The sequence below is a fragment of the Rhincodon typus genome, chromosome 11, assembly GCF_021869965.1.
Source record: "Rhincodon typus isolate 14 chromosome 11, sRhiTyp1.1, whole genome shotgun sequence".
Lineage (NCBI taxonomy): Eukaryota > Metazoa > Chordata > Chondrichthyes > Orectolobiformes > Rhincodontidae > Rhincodon > Rhincodon typus.
Genome location: NC_063342.1, coordinates 62608003 through 62633439, shown reverse-complemented (window position 1 = coordinate 62633439; position 25437 = coordinate 62608003). Strand labels below are relative to the sequence as shown.

At 40.7% G+C, this 25437-nt stretch overlaps 1 protein-coding gene across 1 annotated transcript in view; it reads right to left on the bottom strand.

Annotated features, from left to right (window-relative positions):
• Positions 1-24834: 24834 nt before the first annotated feature.
• grpr (gastrin-releasing peptide receptor) overlaps positions 24835-25437 on the bottom strand; it is a 53753-nt gene continuing 53150 nt past the window's right edge. The window contains exon 3 of the mRNA XM_020511780.2: positions 24835-25233. Within this exon, the coding sequence (XP_020367369.2) occupies positions 24835-25233 (399 nt within the window). The remainder of the gene's footprint in view (positions 25234-25437) is intronic.

Below are 25437 nucleotides of genomic sequence, written 5' to 3'. Positions count from 1 at the left end.
AGAGTTTCAGCAGGTGACATTTTCACCTGCACTTTCAAATGCACCCAGGAGCTGTAACCAGGCTTGTACTGTGAGCTGTTAGCAGATCCCCACCTTGAGATGGAGCTCATCAGTGCAGAGCAAGAACACCTCTCAGAACTGTTGTTGTGTATCAAATACAACAAGGGATCACGAGCCTGAAAGCAGGAACAAAACCTCTGAAGGCCTCAGTTGTGACTAAGGTCCTCAATACTAACTCTCGAAGACCATTTGGATTGGGGGTGTAGATGTAAATAAGAGAGGGCAGGAATGTCATCCAGGACATCACGTATCTCACTTCTCTACAGATATTCAATGGGTGCTGAAGGAAGAGATAGTGGCAATCTTTATTGGGATGTTGCAAGAGAGGGTGCAGTCTTGCTTAAGAGATAAGCTCTCGACGCAGACGTTCTGAACTTACGCCTATAATCCCACTTGATTTTGAGCAGAATTGCAGAGAAAAAAAATCTCTCAAATGTGTGTTTTTGTCATGTCCACGTCTTCCACTTATATCTTGTGTTTATTTGGAAGTATTTTTACTTTGTTAAGTTCTTTAAAAGTTTCTCATCCTCTGCTGAATAAATTAAAGACAACATGTTGTGATCTCACACTCTATCCTAGCACTATCCTGTTCCATATCTTTATTGAACTTGGCAAAAGGGAATGATCCTGGACCCATGCTGCAACTTTCAGAATGGGCAGAGGGCATCTGTCAGGAATAGGAACATCATTAAAACTATTGGACTGGAAAGAACACTATGCAATATTGGGGTAGGTACAGATCCTGGCAACTATGACATGCCATCAAGCTCCTTAGATATTTTCAAATCCACTTGTTCAGAGACATTATGACATACCTCTGGAGCAGGTGGGATCAGGTCCCTTGGGTCTAGGAGCTGGGACACTACCACTGCACCACAAGAGGGCCCTTAACCCAGATTTCTTATCTCCATCTATAAATTGTCACTAGTTACTTAGTCAACTCCCTCCAATTGTTTGATCCAATCACACTGCAGCAGTTCCTTTGGCAGTCCATTCCCTGCATTCTGAACCTCTACTTTAAGTAGTTAAATGGACTGGAATGTGTTGGAGAATTTAAGGGCCTTAAGACACACACTTTACTGCAGTGTTTGGTGCTGGTATGTCTGCATATGCGATTTTGCTCTGGCATATGGTGATGAATTTTGAGTGCAGAGGAAGATAACAATAAACATATCTAGACTTAGGTCACTCGGATGTGATGTTGGAATTGAAGAACTATTCACAGAATCCCCACAGTGCAGAAAGGGGCATGTACATCATAGAATTCCTACAGTGTGGAACCAGGCCATTCAGCCCTTCAAGTCTACACCAACCCTTCAAAGAGCATCCCACCTAGACCCAGCCCTATCCTCACAACTCCACATTTACCAAGGCCAACTCACCAAGCCCGTACACCTGTGGACTGTGAGAAGCCCATACAGACACAGGGAGAATGTGCAAACTCCACACAGACAGTCACCCAAGGATGGCATTGAACCCTGGTCCCTGGCACTTTGATGCAGCAGTGCTAACTACTGAGCCACTGTGCCACTCCTTTTTAGAGGAAAAAGAAATTGAGAGACAAGAGAATTAAGGTTTTTAACATAATAAAAAAATTGGATATGATAAAATTGCGCAAGTCATTCAAAAAGACGTATAATTAGGACTCAAGGGCATATCTGTGACAAATAAAGGAGTTTTATTGCAATCCAAATCAGGCACAAGTTGACACATTTTTAATGTTCACTTACTGTATCAAATATAGTTGACCAATTTAAATGTGTCCTGCTATGTGTCAGTGTGATTGAATATACATAATCACAATCTGGCTTTTTTTCTATGACTGTATTGAGGACAACCTTAATAAAGGTGGACATAACTCAACTTAAGTGGCACTTAACACAAATGTGGTGCAGTCAGCTTAAATCTGCTGATGCATCTGTATTTTCAGCACTTTAAATTCTGTTGTAATTGCACAACTGAAGTATATATGCTTGATGCCCTTAGTTATGGGAATTGATGGAACGCTTGAATTCAGCTAAAATAAAAGAAATAAAGATCTCGCATTTAAATAGCACCTTCTGCACAGCAAACCTCTTTACAACCAATGAAGGACTTTTGAATTGTGAAATCAATATCGTGATAGGAATTGCCGTAGCCAAATTGAACATAACAAGTTGGCAAAGACAGCCTGAAATAATGATAAAATAATGTTCCTTTAGTCATGTTGGTTGATCAGTAAACATTATCCAGCACTTCCTGTGCTGTTTAGTGCCACAAGATATTTTACATTTACCTGAAAAGGAAGCTGGAGCCTTGGTTTAATTGTCTGGCTATTATCAAGGGTATTTAGAGGATAAGAAAGGTACGTGTTATGCTATGACAAGGGCCTGTAACACTCCCCATGCTAATGTAGCACCACATGAAATCTAACAGTCTTTGCAGTTCTGTGCACATGGAAATATATAGAGACGCACAGCACAGAAACAGACCCTTCAGTGCAACCAGTCCATGCCGATCATAATTCAAAACTAAACTAGTCCCACCTGCCTGCTCCTGGCACATATCCCTCCAAACCTTTCCTATTCATGCACTTATTCAGAAGTCTTTTAAACGTAATTATGCCCACACCCTCTGTGTAAAAAATGTGCACCTCATGTCTTTTTTAAATCACTCTCCTGTCACCTTAAAAATATGTGCCCTAGTTTTGAAATCCCCCATCCTAGGGAAAAGACAATCACCATTAACTCTATCTATACCCCTGATGATTTTATAACTTCTATAAGGCCATCTTTTAATGTCCTACACTTCACCCTAGCTGACTAGTTCTTCATGTTTCAGTATATTATGATTCATATAAAGCTGGTCTTCCTCCCAGTCAATACGAAAACTACTTCGAATAACATTATTATCCATGAGTGCACGTTTTCTATGGAACAACCACTAGTTTACTGCTTCCAGTGCAAACTCCCAACATACAGTTTTTTGTTTGTATTTATATCATAGATTCCAAATAGAGCAAAGATAGTGATTAGCATCATTTGGCCTAACTGGTACAAAGGTATTATTTAGTAGTTTCATTTTTCACATCCTTTGGAGTATATATTAAACATGAAAACGTTTCACGAGACTATTCAAAGAAATCCAGAGGCGTTCTCTCAGATGTTCTAGTCACAATTTATTCATCAACCATATCAACACACAATAGATTTTCTGGTTATTTATCACATTAAGGATTGTTGGATCTTGCTGAGTGCAAATTGGCTGATGAAAGTCCCCATGTTACAGCAGTAACCACACTTCAAATATATTTAACAATGTCATGATCTCTTGGGAGATATGTGAAGCAAAATGACCAAATTTACCAAAGGAACACCAAATAAAGAAATCGCCAAAAATTACCTTTTTGTGACTTTTCCTTTAATACAAAGTAGAACCAGTACAAACCAACATGAATTAACAGGAATATGATACTTCAAACAGAAAAATCACTTTAAATAGTCAGGATAACAAAAGTACATGTTATGCTATGACAAGCGCCTTTAACATTTCCCGTACTAATGTAGCACCATGTAAAATTTCACAGCCTTTTCAACTTAATTCTTTGGCTCTTCAGTTGCATTCATTGGCATGTGTATCCTACCTGAGGTCCCCAGATATGGACCACAGTGACATTGTGCACACTTCTCACTCATATCATGTTGGTTTTGATGGTATGACTTTTCAGAGTTCCTTTTCGATTAACTGTGTTCTGTCCTAGCTGACGAAATTACTGGAAAAGTCAATTCCCAGAATAAAATCTGGTTTGTTAGATAATATGTTGTTTCTTATTTTGATTTTAACAATGTGGTCATTCACTAAAACATAAGTACGCAAAGCTGCAGATTTAGTTTCAGCAATAAAGCAGAAGACTATTGCTCAAAAACATGAAGGTAAATAGAATAAACCAAATTATTCCCTGATAACACATACTTAATGACTTTGAAGCACATGGTAAAAATACAATCCCTTTAATCTCAATAGCAGCCCATTACAGTACTCACAAAAGAGAGAATTCCCTTCTGTATCCCCTGTGGGTTTTGACTTCGCTGTGACTACAATATTTGGTCATGAGAATCTGATTGATTTGCCCCTGATTTGTCATTTATCCGAGCTTATACTCTCAGTTTCACATAACCCCTTCAGGCTTTTACGTAACCCCTTCAGAGTTTTAATCAAACACTTCTGGTCTGGAATTTTGAAAGAAAACCTTTTGTCAGTCCACTTCATTTTCTCAGGTGCACCATTTTTACACATCCACCTTCAGTCAAGTCTTCTGCAAATGCCCAAACTAAAACTAAAAAAGGTGTTCCTTCCAAAGCTATTGGTAATTTCCCTAAACCCAAAAGAAAACAATTCTAGATTTTTCTATCTGAACACTTAATACAATTACTGTCTACTTTGTTTACTTTTAAATTCTTCCAAGGTTAGCAAAATATTTTTCTCTCGGAATAAACCATTTTTCTCTCGGAATTCTTTCTCTAATACAGTGTTTGAAAAAAATCATACTTATCAATTACTTATGAGTAAATCATTAAACTGCCTCATAGATGCAGAGACCAAACCACATACAACTAATTTAGTATCCAAATTCTAAAATAATATGACAATAAAATATTTATAAATCCCACTCCATACATCACAACTGACCAACAACAATTGGTTAATGATCTGGTTCTCTGCAACAAACTCTCAGTTTGTCTCAATTGCAGCAGATTTAGGATTCAGACTCTTTATCATAGAATTCCTACAGGGTGGAAAGAGACCCTTCGGCCCAACAAATCCACACCAACCCTCAGAGCATTCCATCCAGAACCATGCCCGTATAACCCACCTAATCTACACGTCCCTAACACTATGGGCAATTTAGCACGGCCAATCCAACTAGCCTGCACATCTTTGGACTGTGGGAGGAAATCAGACCAAACTCACACAGAACAGGGAGAATGTGCAAACACCACACAGACTGTCATGCGAGGGTGGAATCGAACCAGGGTCTCTGGTGCTGTGAGGCAGCAGCGCTAACCACTGAGCCGTTGTGTTTGGTTCACTTAAAGATTACTTTCTCAGAAGCTTTTGGAATTCTGTTTTCCACTTACTGCTAAACTGAACATCAACATTTTTGTCGAGAGTTTTGTTGACGTATTCCCATACAAATTCTGTGTTCCTCTTATTTCTGTCTCTTGTTTACTTTCTCTTTGTTTCTGCATCTACATGCTTATTATCTTTAGTCTACAGCTCTCCTTTGACTTGCACATCACTTCTTATGTTGGCAATTATACTTCATTTGTATCTTAATTTCTTTCCTGCTGGTACCGCTGCCAGCTCAAGGCTTGCTGGTGAACAAACCTGTCATATTTTTCAAGAAATTCAAATTGAAACCTTTGCAAATGATACAATTTTTTAAAAGTTCTTTTCAAATATTTTTAACTCAATACAAATTCCTCAGACACTACAAAGAAGTTACAAATTTTCCTTCAGTGTTGTTGCTTCTGGCAGAAAGTAATCACAATTGTCTTTAAATATTTTAGTTTAATTCAGTATTTAATCAGTACAACGCATAGGGTAAGTGACAACTAATTTCCTATTTATTCCTTCAATAGTTGTTCAACACAAACAAAAAGAAAACTGTCTCTGCAGCCGGCTTCACCTGAAGAGATCCTATTAATAATTTAACACTTTTCCCATTGTGCATTTGGGAGGGGGGAATCATCTAAACTTGCTGTGAAAGTTGAAAGTTTGCAGTAAAGATTTACAAGAATGTTGACAGGGTTGCAGGGTTTGAGCTACTGGGGGCAGATTGAATCGGCTCAGGCTATTTTCTCTGGAGTGTCAGAGTCTGAGGGGTGACCTTATAGAGGTTTTTAAAATCATGAAAGGCATGGCTAGGGTAAATAGTCAAAGTCTTTTCCACAGGGTAGAAGAATCCAAAACTAGAGAGCATACGTTTAAGGTGGGAGGGGAAAGATTTAAAAGGGACCTAAGGAACAACTTTTTTCATGCAGTGTCTGGTGCGTGTATGGAACGAGCTGCCAGAGGAAGTGGTGGAGGCTGGTACAATTACAACATTTAAAAGGCATCTGGATGGATACATGAATAGAGAGGGTTTAGAGGCATATTGGCCAAATGCTGGCAAATGGGACTAGACTAATTTAGGATATCTGGTTGGCATGGACAAATTGAATTGAAGGGTCTGTCTCTGTGCTGTACAGTTCTTTGGCTCTATAACCATGGAATGGTGGTTGCTGTGTGGCAGTGCTGATGTCCCTATTTTCCTGTATCTAATCTAATTAAGGTATGTATGTCGATGATTTTCTCGGACTACCATCAATTGATGCCCTTAACGTCCATCCATGACACCTCCTGTTACTGATGCTAACTCACTGACAGGCAGTACGGTCACCAAGTGGGCACCATAACAAGAAAACCTCTGACACTTGCAGGATCCCAAGGAAGTTTGTAATTCAGAGGGACTCGGCACCTGATCAAGGAAGCTGGCATCAGGAATAGAATAGAATAGAATAGAATAGAATTGGCTTTATTGTCACGTGCACTCAAATGAGTGCAGTGAAACGTTTGTAATGTCCCGCTTTAGCACTTTCTTAGGTACAAAACACCCAGGTACAGATACTTAAGCATTTGTTACAGAATTGCAAGAGTAAAGAAAAGAAGTCTAGCATAGCAAAACAAAGTTTTTTAAAAGTTTTTTTTTAAAGTACTCGAAGTCCAGTATAAGAATAAAAAAGTTTCTTTAAAAAAGTTCTCAAATTACAGTCCTTTTCACTAAACCCATGCCAGCACCAAGTTTCCAGACCATGCCTAGCTTCAGAATGCAAGGCCTCGCTGCCTCCTTGCGCTGGCTTTCGGCCCAGGACCCGCCTCCAGGACCTGCTTCCTGGCGCGACCTGGTCTCAGACTCGTCTCCTCTGTTCTCCGTTCCCTCCAGATAAGTTTAAAAAGTTAAAAAAGTTAAAAGGTAGGGGGTGGCGGCAAGAAAATCTACAGAAATGAGAAGGAAAAAAGAGAGAGAAAGGAAAAGGAACTAGCGAAGTAGAGGGGCTCTGAATAGAGTGTCCTACTCTGCTGCCATCAGGAGAGTTACTAACACACACTGCCATACCCTTGCTGCCAATCCCTCCAGCCATGACCACCGTGTGTGACTCCCATTCCAACCATCACTCACCTGTGGATTGGGGTTTATTGATGATGTTTGGCCTCAGGTGAGTGTAGTATCAACCGAAGCCACTTGTCACCCCAGTGTTAGCGATAAAGGTAAAGGTAAATGTGCCATAGTCCTAGAGGACTATTGGGCTGCTTTTTCAATAGACAGAGAGAGAGAGAGAATGTGTGTGAGAGAGAAGAGATAGAGAGATGGCTGGTGGTGGTTTAAGCTGAGGGTCATCACATCTCAGCTGAGGGAAGTGCTTATGAGGGAGAATCTTTCACAGTAGCCTCAGGAATTGAACGAACTGCATTGTAAACCTTCTGTCCAGCCAACTGAGCTAACCAACCCCACTCACCCCAGTGCTACTACTGTTCAATAGAGGTGCCAATCTCCAATTTGTGCATGATACAGCGTTCACCCTTTCAGGACAGAGTAGAGGAGAAATACTTTCTCATTGAGTCTTGTGTGACTCCCTGCCTCAGAAGAAGATGGAGGCAAAGTAATTGAACATTTTTAAGACAGAGGTGGTTTAGGCTGGGGAGTCACTGGGCTGCTGGGAGTAGATGGCAATTTGGAATTCAAAACAGAAACAGATCAGCCATAATCTTATTGAGTGACAGAATAGTTCAATAAGCTGAATGCTCTACTTTTGCTCCTACTTTTAATGTGATGCAGGGCTATCATTGGCTCTGCAGCCAGGGGGCCAGATCCAGCAAATAGTTTTGCCTTCACATTTGCTGTTCAGTGATCTAATTGAGTAGACCAAGATTAAAAGAATCAGAGAGAAAGCGAAGAAAGCGTGAAAAGGGTTTAAAAGCTTCTAAACTTTAGAAGAATAAGACCTTCATGAATCTGAGATGATGGTGAAGAGCAAAAGGCTTTTTTGTGTTGATTTTTACAGCTCTGTATTTGAAGGAAGGAGGAAGAAAATATTAAGAGAATATTTGAATTTTCAGGAGTGAAATGAAGCAATGTAAGGAATGTTTCCTGAGGGCAGATTTGACATTGAATGAGCTATGAGAGGTGTATTTTGAAATGCTGAGCTATTGGTTTGGGTTTTTTTGCCAGATATTAAAAAAAAAATAATTTCATTGCACTGCAGGAAGAGTGAAGTCTGTGTGCTTTGAGGGCATGCTCCTTAAAGGAAGTTGGAAAATGCAGAGCAATTACTGCAGACAGGAATCATCAGTCTGTTTCAACAAAACACATTCATGTCTCTACGAAGGGAATGAGCAGAGAAGCTAATTTCAAAGGCTTCAGAGGAATAGAGATGACACGTGATAACACAGAAAAATAACATGCAGAAGTGAGACAAAATACAGCAAGCCTTACCGTCACATCAGAGCCACATTCAGTGAACCTTTCTCTTATCATTATACAACATATTTGAAAATGGTGGCGCTCTCCACCTCTGGGCTTCTGTTAGAATTTCTTAATGGTGAAAATGTCAAATTTATGTCACACATTGTGTTGGTATGTTTACATTTCTGCATATCAGATTGCGAAAATGGGCAAAAGTGTGAAATGAAAGTACCTGATGGAAGAACACAGAGAAACTTGACGAATTCAGGGGAGATTTACATTTTCTCATCTGAAAGCTCAGGTGTACATCTATAGCAGATTTTAAAGTCAGCTCTCTCTCACAAGTGGCAAGGGAATTATCTGAGGACAATGTTGACATTTCTATGATCTTTATTTTGCTTCAGCTTTTCTATCTCTCTCTCTATGTTGCCCTGTAGCTGGCAGCATTTGTCAGCTGACAACTTCTTTCAGCTGAGAGGGTAGTACAGACATCATTATGGTGTTAGTGTTGAGAGCAACAACACCCACCAGGCATTTGTTTTTTTTCAAAAAACAATAGGGCTGAAATAGATTTGGGGCCATAGGGAATCAGCAGCCCATTTGCCACTCAGTGCAATTTCATTTCTCATAAAAGTCCCTGCAGAAAATGATTTATTGGAATAAAAGAACTCCTAATTCACAGCTGACTTCCTAAAACCAATTTCACTCCAATAAAGCATTAAGCCATTCTAGTTTGCATATTTGCTTTTGTTTCATTGGTTCAGACTGGATGTCCTTTTCTTAAAAGTCACTTACACCCAAGCATTAATGACAAATACTGCACTAATTATTATTTATTATTGCACTTTGAATGGAAAACATGTCGGAAATTCTAACCCTCAAGAAGTAGTTTGGTTCCTCACAACTGATGCTGTTATCAATGACTGCACATGCCAAATCATAAGTTATGAGTCACCAAGTGAGATCACTAAATTGCACAAAATGCAAGTTGCCTGACAGGCAGGAGAAAGAATGTAACTCATGCAAGCTCCTATAATTAATGGCAAATTATTGGCCTTATTAGGAAATAGAGTTGATAGCACAGGGCAGAGAATAGGGATAATGGGCAAGCACTCTAATTAACAGAATCTCATAAGTGGGCCTAGGTTTTCAAATGTAATAAGAATTGTTTCTTAGCTGAGTGCAGCATCAAAGAGCTTCTACATCTCCAGGGCTGGCTGATGAACAAATGCCCCAGATCACTGGCACATGGAAGACTGCTGGAGACCAGGCACCTACTCAGCCCCAGGTAAGAGAGACCCCATGGAGTCAGCCTGTCATAACCTTGTGCAAATGTACAAACAAGCACAAGCGCAGCAGGCAGTAATACAGACAGGGCCCCTTACAATTCTCCCCTTAAGACTCTCCAGAGGTGACTGGGCCCTCCGATTCTACCCTGCCTCTGACTCCTAACATTGTGGAAGTTGAAGCTGAGGAAGGTGAGCTGCATTTATCGGCAGGACAGTCTCCACATGTCTCCAGCCTCCAGCCAAGACTGTCCACACAAACCTTCAAGGTCAACAGGACAGGTTCCTTCTACTGCAGCTCCAGTCCCAGGATGGCATCTCGACATAATGCAAGGGCACGGAAAATGAAAACCTTCTGAAGCTACATAGGTGGAAGGCCATTGTAAATAGAATATCACATTTATAAATACACTGGCACTTTAAATCATTGACTACCTAATTGACTGCCATTTTGGCAGGGATAAGAATGAAGCCATGGAAACAACCCATCTTTAGAGCAGATCATGTTACAGCCCTCTTTGAAGGAGTGTTCCACTCTCTCTCTAACACCCATTTGTTTGGCCCTAGCGATAGCAAATGTTCTGTGTAGCAATGCTTGAAGTGACACCATGGTAATCATTTTGTTCCTCAGGATATAGTTGAAACAACGAATAAGCCTGCGCTGCATATTTCATTAAACTGTTTCCTCCATTGTATCCATGACCTGGGTACAAAGCTACTGCTGTTGCTCATTTCCTCAGCTACTTGCAAACACATTTACATGTTGATAGCATCAGTATCTTCCCCTTAGTGCTGGGGTAAAATATCATAACTTCTGGCTGATGCATTTGCTCTACATCCACCATTGATTCCTGAAACATTGAATTTTCCTTATTTCCATTGTTCCTTTAAACACAGCCAGGATATCACATCATATGGGTATGCATCGCAACCTCTGCATAACTTGAAAATGTGAAAACTGGAAGGCCAAGTGGATTGCTGAGTTCAATGCAATTATTTAGCACTCTGATTTTTTTTTCCATGCAACTCGAGCCACTCTCTCCCACCAGCAGCTGCACTGTAGCCTTTATATCAGGTCACTGAAAATAACTCCCTGTTTTGAGTTCGCATAAAGGCGTAATTCGTTAAGGAATACTCTGCTCTTCATCCGGATGGCTGAACAGACAGCTTTAGTGTCAATGATTGAACCTGATAAAATGAGGATGTGCGAGAATGAATGACTCACACATGATCTTATCTCATTGCAATGTTAAAAAGAGATGACTTCTTTCAAAAATTCAACTGTCTCCTCTGACATGATTTGATGATGGAGACAACGTTTAAACATTAACATCAATGTGAGAAATCACACCTTGGAAAGGGTATTCAGGAAAGCAAAGTTCGGCCAATGTTCCTTAACACTAACAAACTGAACCTGAAAATAATGTCTTTAAGTAGCAGACTTTCAACCCAAACAATGAGTCAACAATCTATAAACTGGGAGCAGATGGGGTATTCGCAAACGTATTTGATAAAGCCACTCATTGATGTAATTTTATAAATAAATTAATAACCAGAAAATAAAAAATTGTGGGAGTTGTTGTATAAGGTAGTTAGCACCTGAAAACATAAGTGACATCATAAGATAATCTTTCCCCTTCAGGAGATGAAGAACTGCTCCTAGGAGGAGCTAACCACAGTTCCGAGAGGTTTTGCAAAAAAAGGCCTTCAGTGCTAAATCTATGCAGCTAATGTTAATGAGTAGCCTGAGGTCTCACAAAGGGCTATCATGTAAGCCAGATTTGCTGTAACCAGCTACTAAGCACAGAATAAACCTATTCTGTTCATCAAGATTGAGCCTCACTTCAGCCACAGACCTTGTTGTACTTTTTCTGTAAGTATCAGCAATTTAGAATAATACCAATAAAAAAGATCAGTGATAGTAACTCTACCCAAAGCACTGCGGATGGTTCTAATGGACAAAACCACAACAGATACCATGGTAGCAGAATTGCTACATGAAAATATACAAGGTGTATTAATTGGCAGTGATGTACTTAGACCGCACAGATAGTCCTGAACTGAAATATATATGATTCTGTGAGCTTGATGCTAAAAAATAAGGACTTTCAATCCTAAATTCATTAAAACAATTTTATCCCGAAAAGAAATTTTAGGAAAGTTTGATTCATTCATCTGAGTTTCTTGCAAGTTTTAAAATTGAATTTCTTCGTCCTTCACTTGAGATTTGATAGAACTTAATAAATTTGTCTCTGTTCGTTGGCAGTGGCCCTGGTAGAATTAATCCTTTGAGTGCTGGAAACAGCTTAACTCATACAAACACTTGTGTAATGAGTTAATTTGTTGTTGGGACAGTCCTCCTATTTAGACACATGGAAGCTAGTCCAGTTTTGAAATCTTGGCCTTTAACCACCTGAGAGCAAGGACCTTTCAAACAGGGTCAATTAAGTTTGATTGCTGGGATTTTCTGATGACTTTCCATTATGTTTAGTGCTTATCATGCTTTATCAAGTGTAATGATAATAGCCCCTCACAGAATTTCAACCGTAATGATTTGCAGCAGTGGAATAAGAATTGAAGCTGGGATTGCTCTTTATAGAGCAGAGAGGTTAAGGGGAAAGTTAATAGAAGCGTTTAACACCATGAGTAATTTTGCTAGATTAGGTAGGAAATAATTGTCTTCACTGGCAGAACAGTAGATAGTCAGAAGAATGGAAAAAACTTCCAAGTGACTCACATTTGCATTGCACCTTTTATGACCTGTCTAAAATGCTTTGCAACCAATTAGATAATTTATTCATGAAGGCAATGTTGTAACATTGCAAATATAGCAACTAATTGGCTCACAGTAAGCTTTCATAAACAGAAATGTAATAATCTCCAGAAAACCAATTTTGGTGTTGTTAATTTAATAAAGAGACAAATATTGGCTTGAATGCTGGAGATAACATCCTGCTCTTCTTCAAAATATCCACACAAGGGTGTAGACAGGACCTTGGTAATGCCATCTTATCTGTGAGATGTCACCTCCATAGTGCGGTGCACACTTAGTGCTTCTTGAGCCTATCGAGCTAGGTTTCATTTGAGCTCAGTTGTCAGGAGTGGGCTTTGAGCACACAATCTTCCAACTGAGTGATAAGAGTGCAAACAATAGAACCACAATTTATGCACAAAACAGATTTAAGTAATTAGCAAATGTGTCCTTTTTCTCGCATATAGCAAATTGTTATGATCTGAAATACATAACCTGAAAAGATATTGGAAACAGATTCTGGAAAAATTTGCAACATGGAATACATAAATACTTGAAAGCACAATATTTTCAGGATTACATGGAAGGACCAGGGAATGAGACTAATTAGTCTGGTTTTCCAACATACAGCACGGACTTGGTCGGTCAAAGGGTCACCTTCAGTGCTGAATGATTCTCTGAATAGGAAGAACAAAATCAAAGTCTTTGAAAAATGGACAACAATAAAGGGATAAAAACTGATTAACAAAGAATGTAACACTGAAAAGTCAACGATGAATTAAGTGCTGGTATTTTGCTCAAGGTTACTTCCACCCCATTGTTTGACACCAGGTCTGTTTAAACAAGGAACTGGATGTTCTCAAGAGTCCTGGAACCACGATGACTCAATCAAATGGGGATCCTGAGCTTCCAATTGTCTGCAGTAGGATGGGTTCAGTGATCATCTAGAGGCATCTTCCTAACTGGCCACCACCATACTTGCCATTCTGGTTAGGATGGCAAGCAGGTTCTTGATGCCACAGACCAATGAAGCAGGCTGGCAGTCTTGCCAATGTCACATGTAGAGGTGCTCACTGCTGAGGCAGCATAGGGATTACAAGGGCACCTAAACATGGAGGCGCCACCTGAAGAACTGGTCATTTAATAGGAGATAGCCACAGATGCCAGGCCACCAATACAGAGGAGGAGCACCTCCACAAGGTGACCTCTAACTGAGGCTGTGACCCTCACGGCCCAGCAAATCTGCACTTAGTTCCTTCATAGGCTGGAGCTTTGACATTTTTGATTCATTCATAGGATATGGGTGCCCAGTATTTATTACCCATCCCTAGTTTCTTTTGATAAGGGGGGTGAGCTGCCTTCTTGGACCCCTGCAATCCATGAGCTGTGAGTAGGCCCATAATGCCATTAGGGAGAGAGTTTCAGGATTTTGACCCAGATCAATGATTTATTTCCAAGTCAGGATGATGATTAGCTTGGAGAGGAACTTGCAGGTGGTGGTGTTCCCATGTATCTGCGGTCCTTGTCCTTATAGATGGCAGTGGTTATGAATTTGAAAATTGTTGCCCAAGAAACCTTTGTAAGTTTCCACAGCGCGTCTTGCAAATTGTACACACTGCTGTTACTGAGCATTGGTGGTGGAGAGTGTGGATGTTTATGAATGTGGTGCCAGTTAGTTGGGCTGTTTTTTTCCTGGATGGTGTTGAGTTTCTGTGTGTTGTTGATGCTACACCCATCCAGGCAAGTGGGGCGTATTCCATCACACTCCTTGGCAATGGTTGCTGCAAGGCTATCTGTCTTCCAAAGTCAGCATTGGTGTGTGAAGGGGAAATTGTGTTTAAAACAATTTATTAGAGCTTTTTAAGCAAGTAACAAGCAGAGTGGATAAAGGAGAACCTGTAGACTTTGTGTGCTTGGATTTCAAAATACATTTCTTGATGACTAAGGGGTTCAAGTGTTACGTGTACAAGAAAGTAGAATGGGACTGAGAAAGATACCTGCCATGATCAAATGGTGGAGCTGACTTGATGGGCCAAATGACCTAATTTGGCTCCTATATCTTACATGTTAGGTGCCACATCAAAATAAGAGCTCAATGCAAAAAAGGGTTAACATATTAGCATGGATAAAGGATTGGTTAACTGACAGGAAGCAGAGAGTAAGGGATAAATAAATGTTTTTCAGATCTGTGAGCTGCAACTAATGTAGTGCCACAGGGATCAGTGCTGAATCCTCAATGACTTGCAAGTTATATCCGTGGCTTGGATGTGAGGATTGAAGGTATGATATCTGAATATGCTGATGGCACTGAGATAGATAAGAAAGTAATGAAACGGCGAAGTAGGTTCAGATGACCGAAAAGCCTACTCCAGCTTCTAATTACTGCGTATGATCTGTGGCCATGTTGGGTGGGAGAGGGAATGAACCATCCGAAAGGAGGAATCCATGCACATTAGAAACTCCAGACAGCACATGAAGACAACTGTCAACAGACAGTGAAAATTCCCTAACTGTGTACTGGTTACATTCCCCTCCCCTCTCTGCAGAAACTAGATCCTTGGAACTATCCAGAGAGAATGGTGTTAGACTGTTACACCAGAGTGAAAAATTCTCACTACACCTGCCTTCAAACCCACCTCCGTCTCCATGACAAAATCCAACTTTATGTTTCCACCAAAAAGCCAGTCATGTAGTGTGGGAACAACAAGAAATTTCTAGGTGCAAGTGTTTTCCCCTTTAATTTTATTAAATTGTCTTTTATTGCAGGTTACCCCTGCTGCTTGAGTGGTGCTACCACTGTGATATCAAATACTTGTTTCAGTGACGATACTGAAAACTCACAAAGCTGTCTTTGCTTAGGGAATCAGTTATTTCTGTGGATTTTTCTAAGATTTGACAGGTTCAAACTGAATTGCAGTGCCAGAGTGAATGAAAATGCATCACCTAGCATAAAGTATATAACAAGCCCATTAGGGACTCTGTATCCCTGGATGGGACCGAGTGAAAACATGTTTAATAACAAGTTGGCAATACAGGGTCTTCTGGAATAGAGGAAAAATAAGAATGAAGAGAAACTAGAAAATCACACACAAATACCACTTCACGTGATGTTATCTCCTTTATTGGGGGAGAAAAAACAAAGCGCAGGCACAATTTAAACAAGAAAACATCAAAACATTCGGTATCACTTCAGTGCAAACAGTTTTAGGATAATAAGCACACATCAGATGCAATGCTACTGATTCACTATTGTATGACAATAACCACTTTGCCTACGACATGTACACAACTGTTCATAGCAATAAATATTTTTTGTCGTAGTTTTTTTTAAACAATAAAAGTACTTGCTGGTAACTGTATATATATATATAATTATAATTTTAGCTCTGATTACAGTGAAAAATATAAGTGTCTTTAGCAACTAGTAATCTTTGGGAAGGGAAATAATTGCAGACTGGGAGGGACACTTTTATCGGTATCTTCTCCTATTCTATGCATGGCTGTCAAGAGATCAGGTCCAAGCTACCACGAAAATTGTACAACTATAACCATCTTAAGCATTAATCTCTGTTAAAACACAAAGAACAGGATGAGGAGAAGCATACAGGCAGGAAGTTATGAATTGCAGATGATAGATTCATTTGAGTGACATGCATCCATATAAATCGTAAATAATACATCACAATGGACTTATTTTCCAAATTCTACTATTATCCCATCATATTTTTGTTTATATACCATTCCTTGAGCCCTTGTTATAAAATATAACACAATTCTTTGCTGTCTTTTAAATCTTCATGCATTATCCAATGTTCAACATTGCTATTACAGTAAAATGCTGGTTAGTTTTGCTGTGCGTTCAGCAAATAACTACAATCTCGTCTGTTTACACTGGAGATCTCTATATAATGGAACTAGAATCAAAAGAGGTCATTTCAGTGAACACAGTACAGGAAGATGAGAATGAGAAACGATTACTGGAATTCAGAAGGGGGTCTGTCAGACATTGGGGAAGCCTAGTGGTATTATCACTTGATTATTAATCTAGAAACTCAGCTCATGTTCTGGGGACCTGGGTTCGATCTCACCATGGCAGATAGTGGAATTTGAACTCACTAATGGTGATAAAATTTAATGATGATCATGAAGCCACTGTCGATTGTTGGAAAAATCTACCTGGTTCACTAATATCCTTTAGGGAAGGAAATCTGCCATCCTTACCTGGTCTGGCTACATGCAACTCCAGACCCAAAGCAATGTGATTCACTCTTAACTGCCTTCTGGGCAATTAGGGATGGGCAATAAATACTGGCTTAGCTAGAGATGCCCACATCCCATGAGTGAATAAATAAATAAAAGACTATTAGCCATCAACAGATAGGGTAAAATGATTTCAGTGTCCCCCATAATGTTTGAACATTGGCTACTTTGATAGGCCTGTCTTTGTTTAAACACAGGCGTGACATTCTTTGAATTCCAAAGCAATATAATATTATTTCATTTCTTAAAACAAAATGAATTTTCTGTCTGCTCATCAAAACCTTGCTGCAGAATAAAACAGTTTACAGAGAATACAATCACATTGCATTTGTCACATTTGCCACTTTCTGGTAAAAGATCAGTGAAGCAAATAATGAGAATAAACAGTTGGAGGTATTATGAACAAGGTCTTGCCTTCCTGTGACCATGACTAATGGTTAACTTTTTCTGGATCATTTTAGTATGGGAGCCTACCTGGCACAAAATACAAAACTGGGATATAAACCCATTCATTTTATAAAGCTGTCTATCTTGTATAGATAAAGATATGGGAGGATGACATTTCTGGCTGGAATTGAAAAATGGCCCTTTGTCGCTGCAATTTCTCAGAAAATGTTCCAAAGCTACACATTTTTACAAGAGTGCAAATAGGTTTCCTTTATAATCACAGAGAAAAACTGGCCACTATCACTGCTATGACTGAAATTACATCCAGAGTCTAATACTGATATTTCCAAAAGATAGTGCATAAACAAGACTGCTTGTGGACTGTTCCACCTATAATGAAGATTTGGGCATTTTCAAAGTAACTTGATGGAAGTTATTGTAAACTAACTTATTTCTACAAAGTAGATTTGGAAGTGGATTCTCTGTTAATGAACTTACTTGTGTTGGGAAAGAAAGAACAGTTCTGAAGAATGGGACCATTTATCAGCTACAGGGACTTCCCATCAACACCAATACACTGCAAGTGAGGTATAGACATTCCAAAAGACCTAAAAACCGTGGATGCTGGAAATCTGAAACAAAAACAAAAATTGCTGGAGAAGCACGAGAAGGACTGGCAGCGTGAAAGTCCAGTGACCCTTCTTCAGGCATTCAAAGCTTTCTCCACTGCAGTGAAAAGGTCTACCTTAGTCACATGGAAGGAACAACAATCCTTACTGTCGAAGTGGACATATTTATTTCCTGCATTAAACATTATAATGTATTTCTTTTGTGAAGGTGACAATTTTAATGCCAGTGTTAAATAGTAACAGTATTTTTTTTTAAGAAAATGACCACAACAATTTGCAAGTATCCAGTGCCATTAACCAGAGAAAATACCCCAAGAAGCTTTACAGAAGCATAATCAAAAAATTTAAAACCAGTCCAAAGAAACGGGTATTAATTAGAGTGACCAAAAGCTTGGCTAAGTGGCTCACTTTAAGCAAGATTTTACAAAGGCAATGGAAAGGTTTAGAGAGACAATTTTAGAGTGTACAGTTGAGATAGTTCAAGGCACTGCTGTCTTTGGTAGATGAAGTCAGGAGGTGGGGGTGATGGTGAGGAGAATGCAGAAAATTTGGAGGCCTACAGGAAAAAATATAATCTAAGGAAAGGACTGTGAAATCTGATGTGCTATCCAAAATGTCCCATTTGACTTCTCAAAGAAAAGGGTTTCTTTTACAACCTTGACTTGTATTTTCTATTTTAGAACACAACCAATACATGAAACTTTCATGCTTACAAAGAACTGTGGAATTCATAATTATTGGTACAATGTCATATAACCGTGACACTTAGAAATTGAGATAGAACATGTTAGAATTATAATTTGGTTATCAGTGATTGTTAGGTCCAGCAAAACCAACAGTGCAAACTTTGATTATCACAATTTACAAGAACACATCTTCACCTGAACTCAGAGATAGTAGGAACTGCAGATGCTGGAGAATCCGAGACAACAAGGTGCAGGGCTGGATGAACACCCTCTGATGAAGGGTCTAGGCCCGAAACGTCAGCCTCTCTGCTCCTATGATGCTGCTTGGCCTGCTGTGTTCATCCAGCCCTTCACCTGAACTCACTTCAGTCAAATATATACAACTTATTTACAGATTATTACAATAGTCATATGCATCAGGCACATAGATTGTCATTATTTACTGGCTGGCAAATTTAACATTTAAAAAGCGTAACTGAGCATGCGTTTATTTGTACAAATGAGATTAACAATAAACAATGATCAGACTTAGAATCGTACTTTAAGACTGAAATAAAAAATGACAACACATAGTATTCCATAGACAAAAGACAGTACCCCATCATTAGCACATAGTATTTCACCAAAGTATCAGGTTCATTGAAGGAAAAAAAATGCCAATTTACAAAACATAGAATCAATTGTTTCTTTGCATTGAAGAAGAATATCAAGATACTTTTTTATCCCCTTTCAGGTATGAAGTTTTCAAAATGTTTTAGAGCAGCACAAGCTGCAGTTTATGCAACATGCAATTTATTCCCCAAATGACAGAGAAACTGCAGAACTCACAAAGTACAAAAGCATGCATGAAAGCTGTGAAGTTGTTTGTCACAAAGGGATTAAACAAGGCACTATAATTCTTCCTGTTGTACATTCTCCTGTGTGACATATGGGAATTGTTACAAAGTAAAGCTATTTTGATATTTTTCATCTTGAATGAGCACTGTGGGGTACTTTAATAATCATTGTTTTGATGTGAGCTACCTCACACCTCTATGACTGAAAATTCCCAAGCATACACTCATTCATAGTGTAGCTCAGCTGCTCCAATTTGACAATTTAGCTCCATCACTTGAACATGAGAAAGCAGTGAAATATTAAGTCTTCAACATTATTTTTTGCATTTTATAGGATTATAAGCATTTTTTGGCCTTTATAACACTAGAGCACTAACATTTCAGAAAGATAACCTGAAAATGCTAGTTTCTTGGTGATATGATCTGGACGATACGTTTGCTTGTGAAGGTATCACTTAGGCATGGCATATCTGAGTCATACATTTATAACGTCCAACATATCGAAATACACATAGGATATATTGGGGACGTGCTTGTGTGTATGTTCAATGCTGATGTAAAGTTTCCATGGAGTTACAGACATCTTCCTAATTTTCCATCTGTAAACCCTTGAGGAAAATGACTAGCATTGATTACCTTTAACTATTTCTGAATGTTCTTTGCTGATTCCCATAACTGCCTTCTCTCATATTGAACCTGCTTCAGGTTATCTATCTTATTAATCTCAACGTTATTTACAACAAGCTGTATATGTTCTTTGATATCCATGTCCATCAGTATTTAATGGGTGCTTTTGTTTCCCACGTACAGGTAATTTCTTATCTGCTTCTCATAAAGAAATGTACAGCCATATTCAGCATTGCTGAAAGTGCTTTGAGTAGCAGGAAATGGAATGACCAAACATCTCTCCCAGCAACCATCTACATTTTAAAACAATCTTGATTTTCTGTGTAATTTGATGTTCTGCCTAACCGAAGGGAAAAATATTGTCAAATTAAACGCAAATGTAGGGCCATTGTCAACAGTCTGTGTAACTTATTTCAAAAGTTACTTCATTCAAAATATCAGTCTTATGTAAATTGAAAAGACTGAGAAATGATTCCATACTCTTCAAGCAAAAAAGCAGGCAGCCTATTTATTCGGATACCACTGTATGTGCTAGAAGCCCTCATAATCCCTGAATGACTGCCATGGGAAAGTAGCAGATGTTTCTTCTTCTTTGTCGAAGTTCTGTGAAGATATTAATCTGCCTAAAGTAAATGAGGATGATCTCTAGATTCAAACATGACAGCTCAACCTGCGCTGTAACTTGAGGGTTATAGTGTTGCGTAGACAGGACTGAAGTCAATATTTGGTCAAAACAGGGCGTCCCAAAACTTGGTGACAATCTATTGTTGGATTTTCCACTGGGCTGTGAGGATGTCACCACATTCTAGATTTCACCGCCATGGTTGGCACGCACGGCACCACGTCGGAACATTCTGCCATTGGTGCCCAGATCAACTATTCTGGAATTACAGGTCTGGTCTGGTTTAGTCTGGTGCTGGAATTATTAGCCACTGGGTGGTAAGTTGGATACATCAGTATTTGTTTGCTGAACCGAGATACTTTATTGAAGGTCTCAGTTCCAAACATGCCTAACCTGAAATTTTATCCCTGTGGTATTTTTTGCACAAATTTATTTTAAGGTTTAATCACCAGACCGATTTTCTATCCTTGCTTTGGAAAATCTTCATAACAGATATTAAAAAATAGCACATTACCATTGGCAGAATATTTAAATATTCTAGCGTGGTTTCACATTGGAAGGGAAAAATACCTGCAGTGTGGCAGCAACTAGAAAATCCAGCAGTTTCATATAACAGCCTTTTTTCTTCGCCATCCATGATGCTGAGTCTTACCAACTCAACATCACTCTGAAAGGCTTATCCCAATAAATCCTATCCTAATATTAAGAAGCTTAACTTACTTTTTTTTTTCTGAATGCAAAATCACAGCTGAAACCGAATTCACTTAAAAATGGTCTTTGTTACGAAAATGGCACTTTTGGAAACATAGGAACTCCTGATTATGGTACTGCATAATAAGTCACAACTCCTGTTTGAACACATCTCTCAGATATAGTGCAACCTTGAAAGAAAAACAAACTGTTTCTGAAAGACCACAACCCTATTTCTTTTTAACTTTCCTCCCAGTATTCTCTCCGTGAAACCAGAAAGACTCGTTAGGCTGAGATAACAAGGTGTAGAGCTGGATGAACACAGCAGGCCAAGCAGCATCACAGGAGCAGGAAGGCTGATGTTTTGGGCCTAGACCCTTCATCAGAAATGGGGGAGGGGAAGGGGATTCTGAAATAAATAGGGAGAGAGGGGGAAGCCGATAGAAGATGGATAGAGGAGAAGATAAGTGGAGAGGAAACAGACAGGTCAAAGAGGCGGGGATGGAGCCAGTAAAGGTGAGTGTAGGTGGGGAGGTAGGGAGGAAATAGGTCAGTCCAGGGAGGACGGACAGGTCAAGAGGGCGGGATGAGGTTAGTAGGTAGGAAATGGGGGTGCGGCTTGAGGTGGGAGGAGGGGATAGGTGGGAGGAAGAACAGGTTAGGGAGGCGGGGACGAGCTGGGCTGGTTTTGGGATGCGGTAGGGGGAGGGGAGATTTTGAAGCTTGTGAAATCCACATTGATACCATTGGGCTGCAGGGTTCCCAAGCGGAACATGAGTTGCTGTTCCTGCAACCTTTGGATGGCATCGTTGTGGCACTGCAGGAGGCCCAGGATGGACTTGTCGTCTGAGGAATGGGAGGGAGGGTTGAAATGGTTCGCGACTGGGAGGTGCAGTTGTTTATTGCGAACCGAGTGTAGGTGTTCTGCAAAGCAGTCCCCAAGCCTCCGCTTGGTTTCCCTGATGTAGAGGAGGCCACAACGGGTACAGCAGATGCAGTATACCACATCAGCAGATGTGCAGGTGAACATCTGCTTGATGTGGAAAGTCTTCTTGGGACCTGGGATGGGGGTGAGGGAGGAGGTGTGGGGGCAGGTGTAGCACTTCCTGCGGTTGCAGGGAAAAGTGCCGGGTGTGGTGGGGCTGGAGGGGAGTGTGGAACGGACAAAGGGGTCACGGAGAGAGTGGTCCCTCCGGAAAGCAGATAAGGGTGGGGAGGGAAAAATGTCTTTGGTACTGGGGTCGGATTGCAGATGGCGGAAGTGTCGGAGGATGATGCATTGGATCCGAAGGTTGGTGGGGTGGTACGTGAGGACGAGGGGGATTCTGTTTTGGTTGTTATTGCGGGGACGGGGTGTGAGGGATGAGTTGCGGGAATTGCGGGAGACACGGTCGAGGGCGTTCTCGACCACTGAGGGGGGGAAGTTGCGGTCCTTGAAAAACGAGGACATCTGAGATGTACGGGAGTGGAATGCCTCATCCTGGGAGCAGATGCGGCAGAGGCAAAGGAATTGGGAATAGGGGATGGCATTTTTGCAGGAAGGTGGGTGGGAGGAGATGTATTCTAGGTAGCTGTGGGAGTCGGTGGGCTTGAAATGGATATCGGTTTCTAGTTGGTTGCCCAAGATGGAGACAGAGAGGTCCAGGAAGGTGAGAAAGGTGTTAGAGATGGTCCAGGTGAACTTAAGGTTGGGGTGGAAGGTGTTGGTGAAGTGGATGAACTGTTCGAGCTCCTCGTGGGAGCACGAGGTGGTGCCGATACTGTCATCAATGTAACGGAGGAAGAGGTGGGGTTTAGGGCTAGTGTAGGTACGGAAGAGGGATTGTTCCACATAACCTACAAAGAGGTAGGCATAGCTTGGGCCCATGCAGATACCCATGGCCACTCCCTTTGTCTGTAGGAAGTGGGAGGAATTGAAAGAGAAGTTGTTGAGGGTGAGGACGAGTTTGGCTAAGCAGATGAGGGTGTCAGTGGAGGGGGACTGGTCGGGCCTGTGGGACAGGAAGAAGTGGAGGGCCTTTAGGCCATCTGTATGGGGAATGCAGATGTATAGGGGACTGGACGTCCATGGTAAAGATGAGGTGTTGGGAACAGGGAATTGGACGTTCTGGAGGAGGTGGAGGGCGTGGGTGGTGTCATGGACGTAGGTAGAGAGTTCCTGCACTAAGGGGGAGAAAATGGAGTTGAAATAGTTGGAGATAAGTTCGGTGGGGCAGGAGCAGGCGGAGACAATGGGTCGACCAGGGCAGTCAGGTTTGTGGATTTTGGGAAGGAGATAGAAGCGGGCGGTGTGGGATTGGGGAATGATGAGGTTGGAGGCCGTGGGTGGGAGGTCACCTGAGGTGATGAGGTTGTGGATGGTTTGGGAGATGATGGTTTGGTGCTCGGGGGTGGGGTCATGATCAAGGGGGCGGTAGGAGGAGGTGTCGGAGAGTTGGCGTCTGGCCTCGGCGATGTAGAGGTCAGTGCGCCATACTACAACTGCGCCTCCCTTGTCCGCGGGTTTTATGGTGAAGTTGGGATTGGAGCGGAGGGCTGCACGTTCATTATACGACCAATTGTTACCTCAACAATTGCCATTTTTGATACATCTGCCTGAACACTTAGCTTCAGAGAGCTATATGACGGTGCCCATCCCAGTTGACTCCAAGCCTTTCCTTACTAAGGGTCCATTCAAGGTCACTTTCAAGGAATAGTTAGATTTTGATCAAGATCTGGAAATATTACAGTCACATGGGTAATAAAATTGATTTTTTGATGAAAATAAAAGCCTCTCCTGTTTAATTTATTTTCACTTTTCTTCCCCTTTGTCTTGGGAAAATATCAACTCACAGTTCATCATGATCATTGATGTCCTCCTTGTTTGGGGCAACATTTGACTTCTACCAATTTGGTTCAGAAACTTGGTGTAGGCCTATGAGTGCTAATCTACATCCCATTACACAGTTGTATTAGCAGTTAGTGATCTCACAAAGTACTGTGCTATCACATCCTCCAGTTTAATTCCACGTATCTTATATTCCACAGTATTAGATATAATGCACCTCTCTAACCTACTATTTAATCTTCGATATAACATGCATTATTTATAGCCTACTGTCTGGTAGAATAACAAAATTCTCCATCTGTAAGCAGACCTCTCATCATACTGCTTTGTTTATTGCCTGCCACAAGCTGCCCTGAGAGCTTGTCTGACAAACCACAGCATTTTGTGGCATATCTTTGGTACACCATTAACATCCCTGATGTCTGCCCTGCTAAACAAAGAGGGCCTGCTGCATATCAAGATTGTTTCCCACATCTTAAAAGACACTTTTTAATCTGAACCTCGTATTTATTTGACAAAAGCACAACATACACCCTTGATCCCTGAACTGTGAATTTCTCTCACCAACCCGCGGATGCATCATTCTCATTTACATTCTTTACTCTGAGACTGAGACCCCCTGGGCATGATTGTGATTGTTGAAAAAAGTGCTGAATGTACATTGTCTAATGGCGCCAAGCGGTGCCCCTATACGTAACCTTCCCGCTGAACAAAGTTCCCATTGATGAGGCTGAAGCTTGCCACGGAATGGTTCGTGCTTTTGAGTGATGTCATCCGCGAAGCTGTGGTACTCCTGCCCATGCTGGTCGAACGTATGAGGAGGTGGCTCCTGCAGCAGAACAGATTGTTGTTGAATTGCTTTCGGAAGGTCTTGCTCAGCAGGTAGAGAGCGAAGGGGTTAACACACGAGTTGCTGAAGGCAAGAATCCTGGCACAGATGCTGCCAACCAAATGTGCTAAGGAGGTGTCCACCTGCCTGTAATGGTAGGAACGGTATAGATAAATGATGTGGCTGGGGAGCCAGCTCACGGCGAAGAAACCCACAAACACCAGCACTGTCTTTGCAAGTCTTTTCCTGGATTCCATCTGTCAATGAAACAAAATGGAAAGGTTGAAACTTGCTACAGCAATAGCAATGTTGGAAAAGTTTTATGTGAAACTTAAAGCTTATAGTAAGCTCTAAAAATGGATCAAATCATATTGGTTCATTCTGGATAAAAAAGACTGAATAAAGCACAAAAATGCATAAAAGAACGATAGTCAGTTCATCAGACACATTTCTTCAACTGA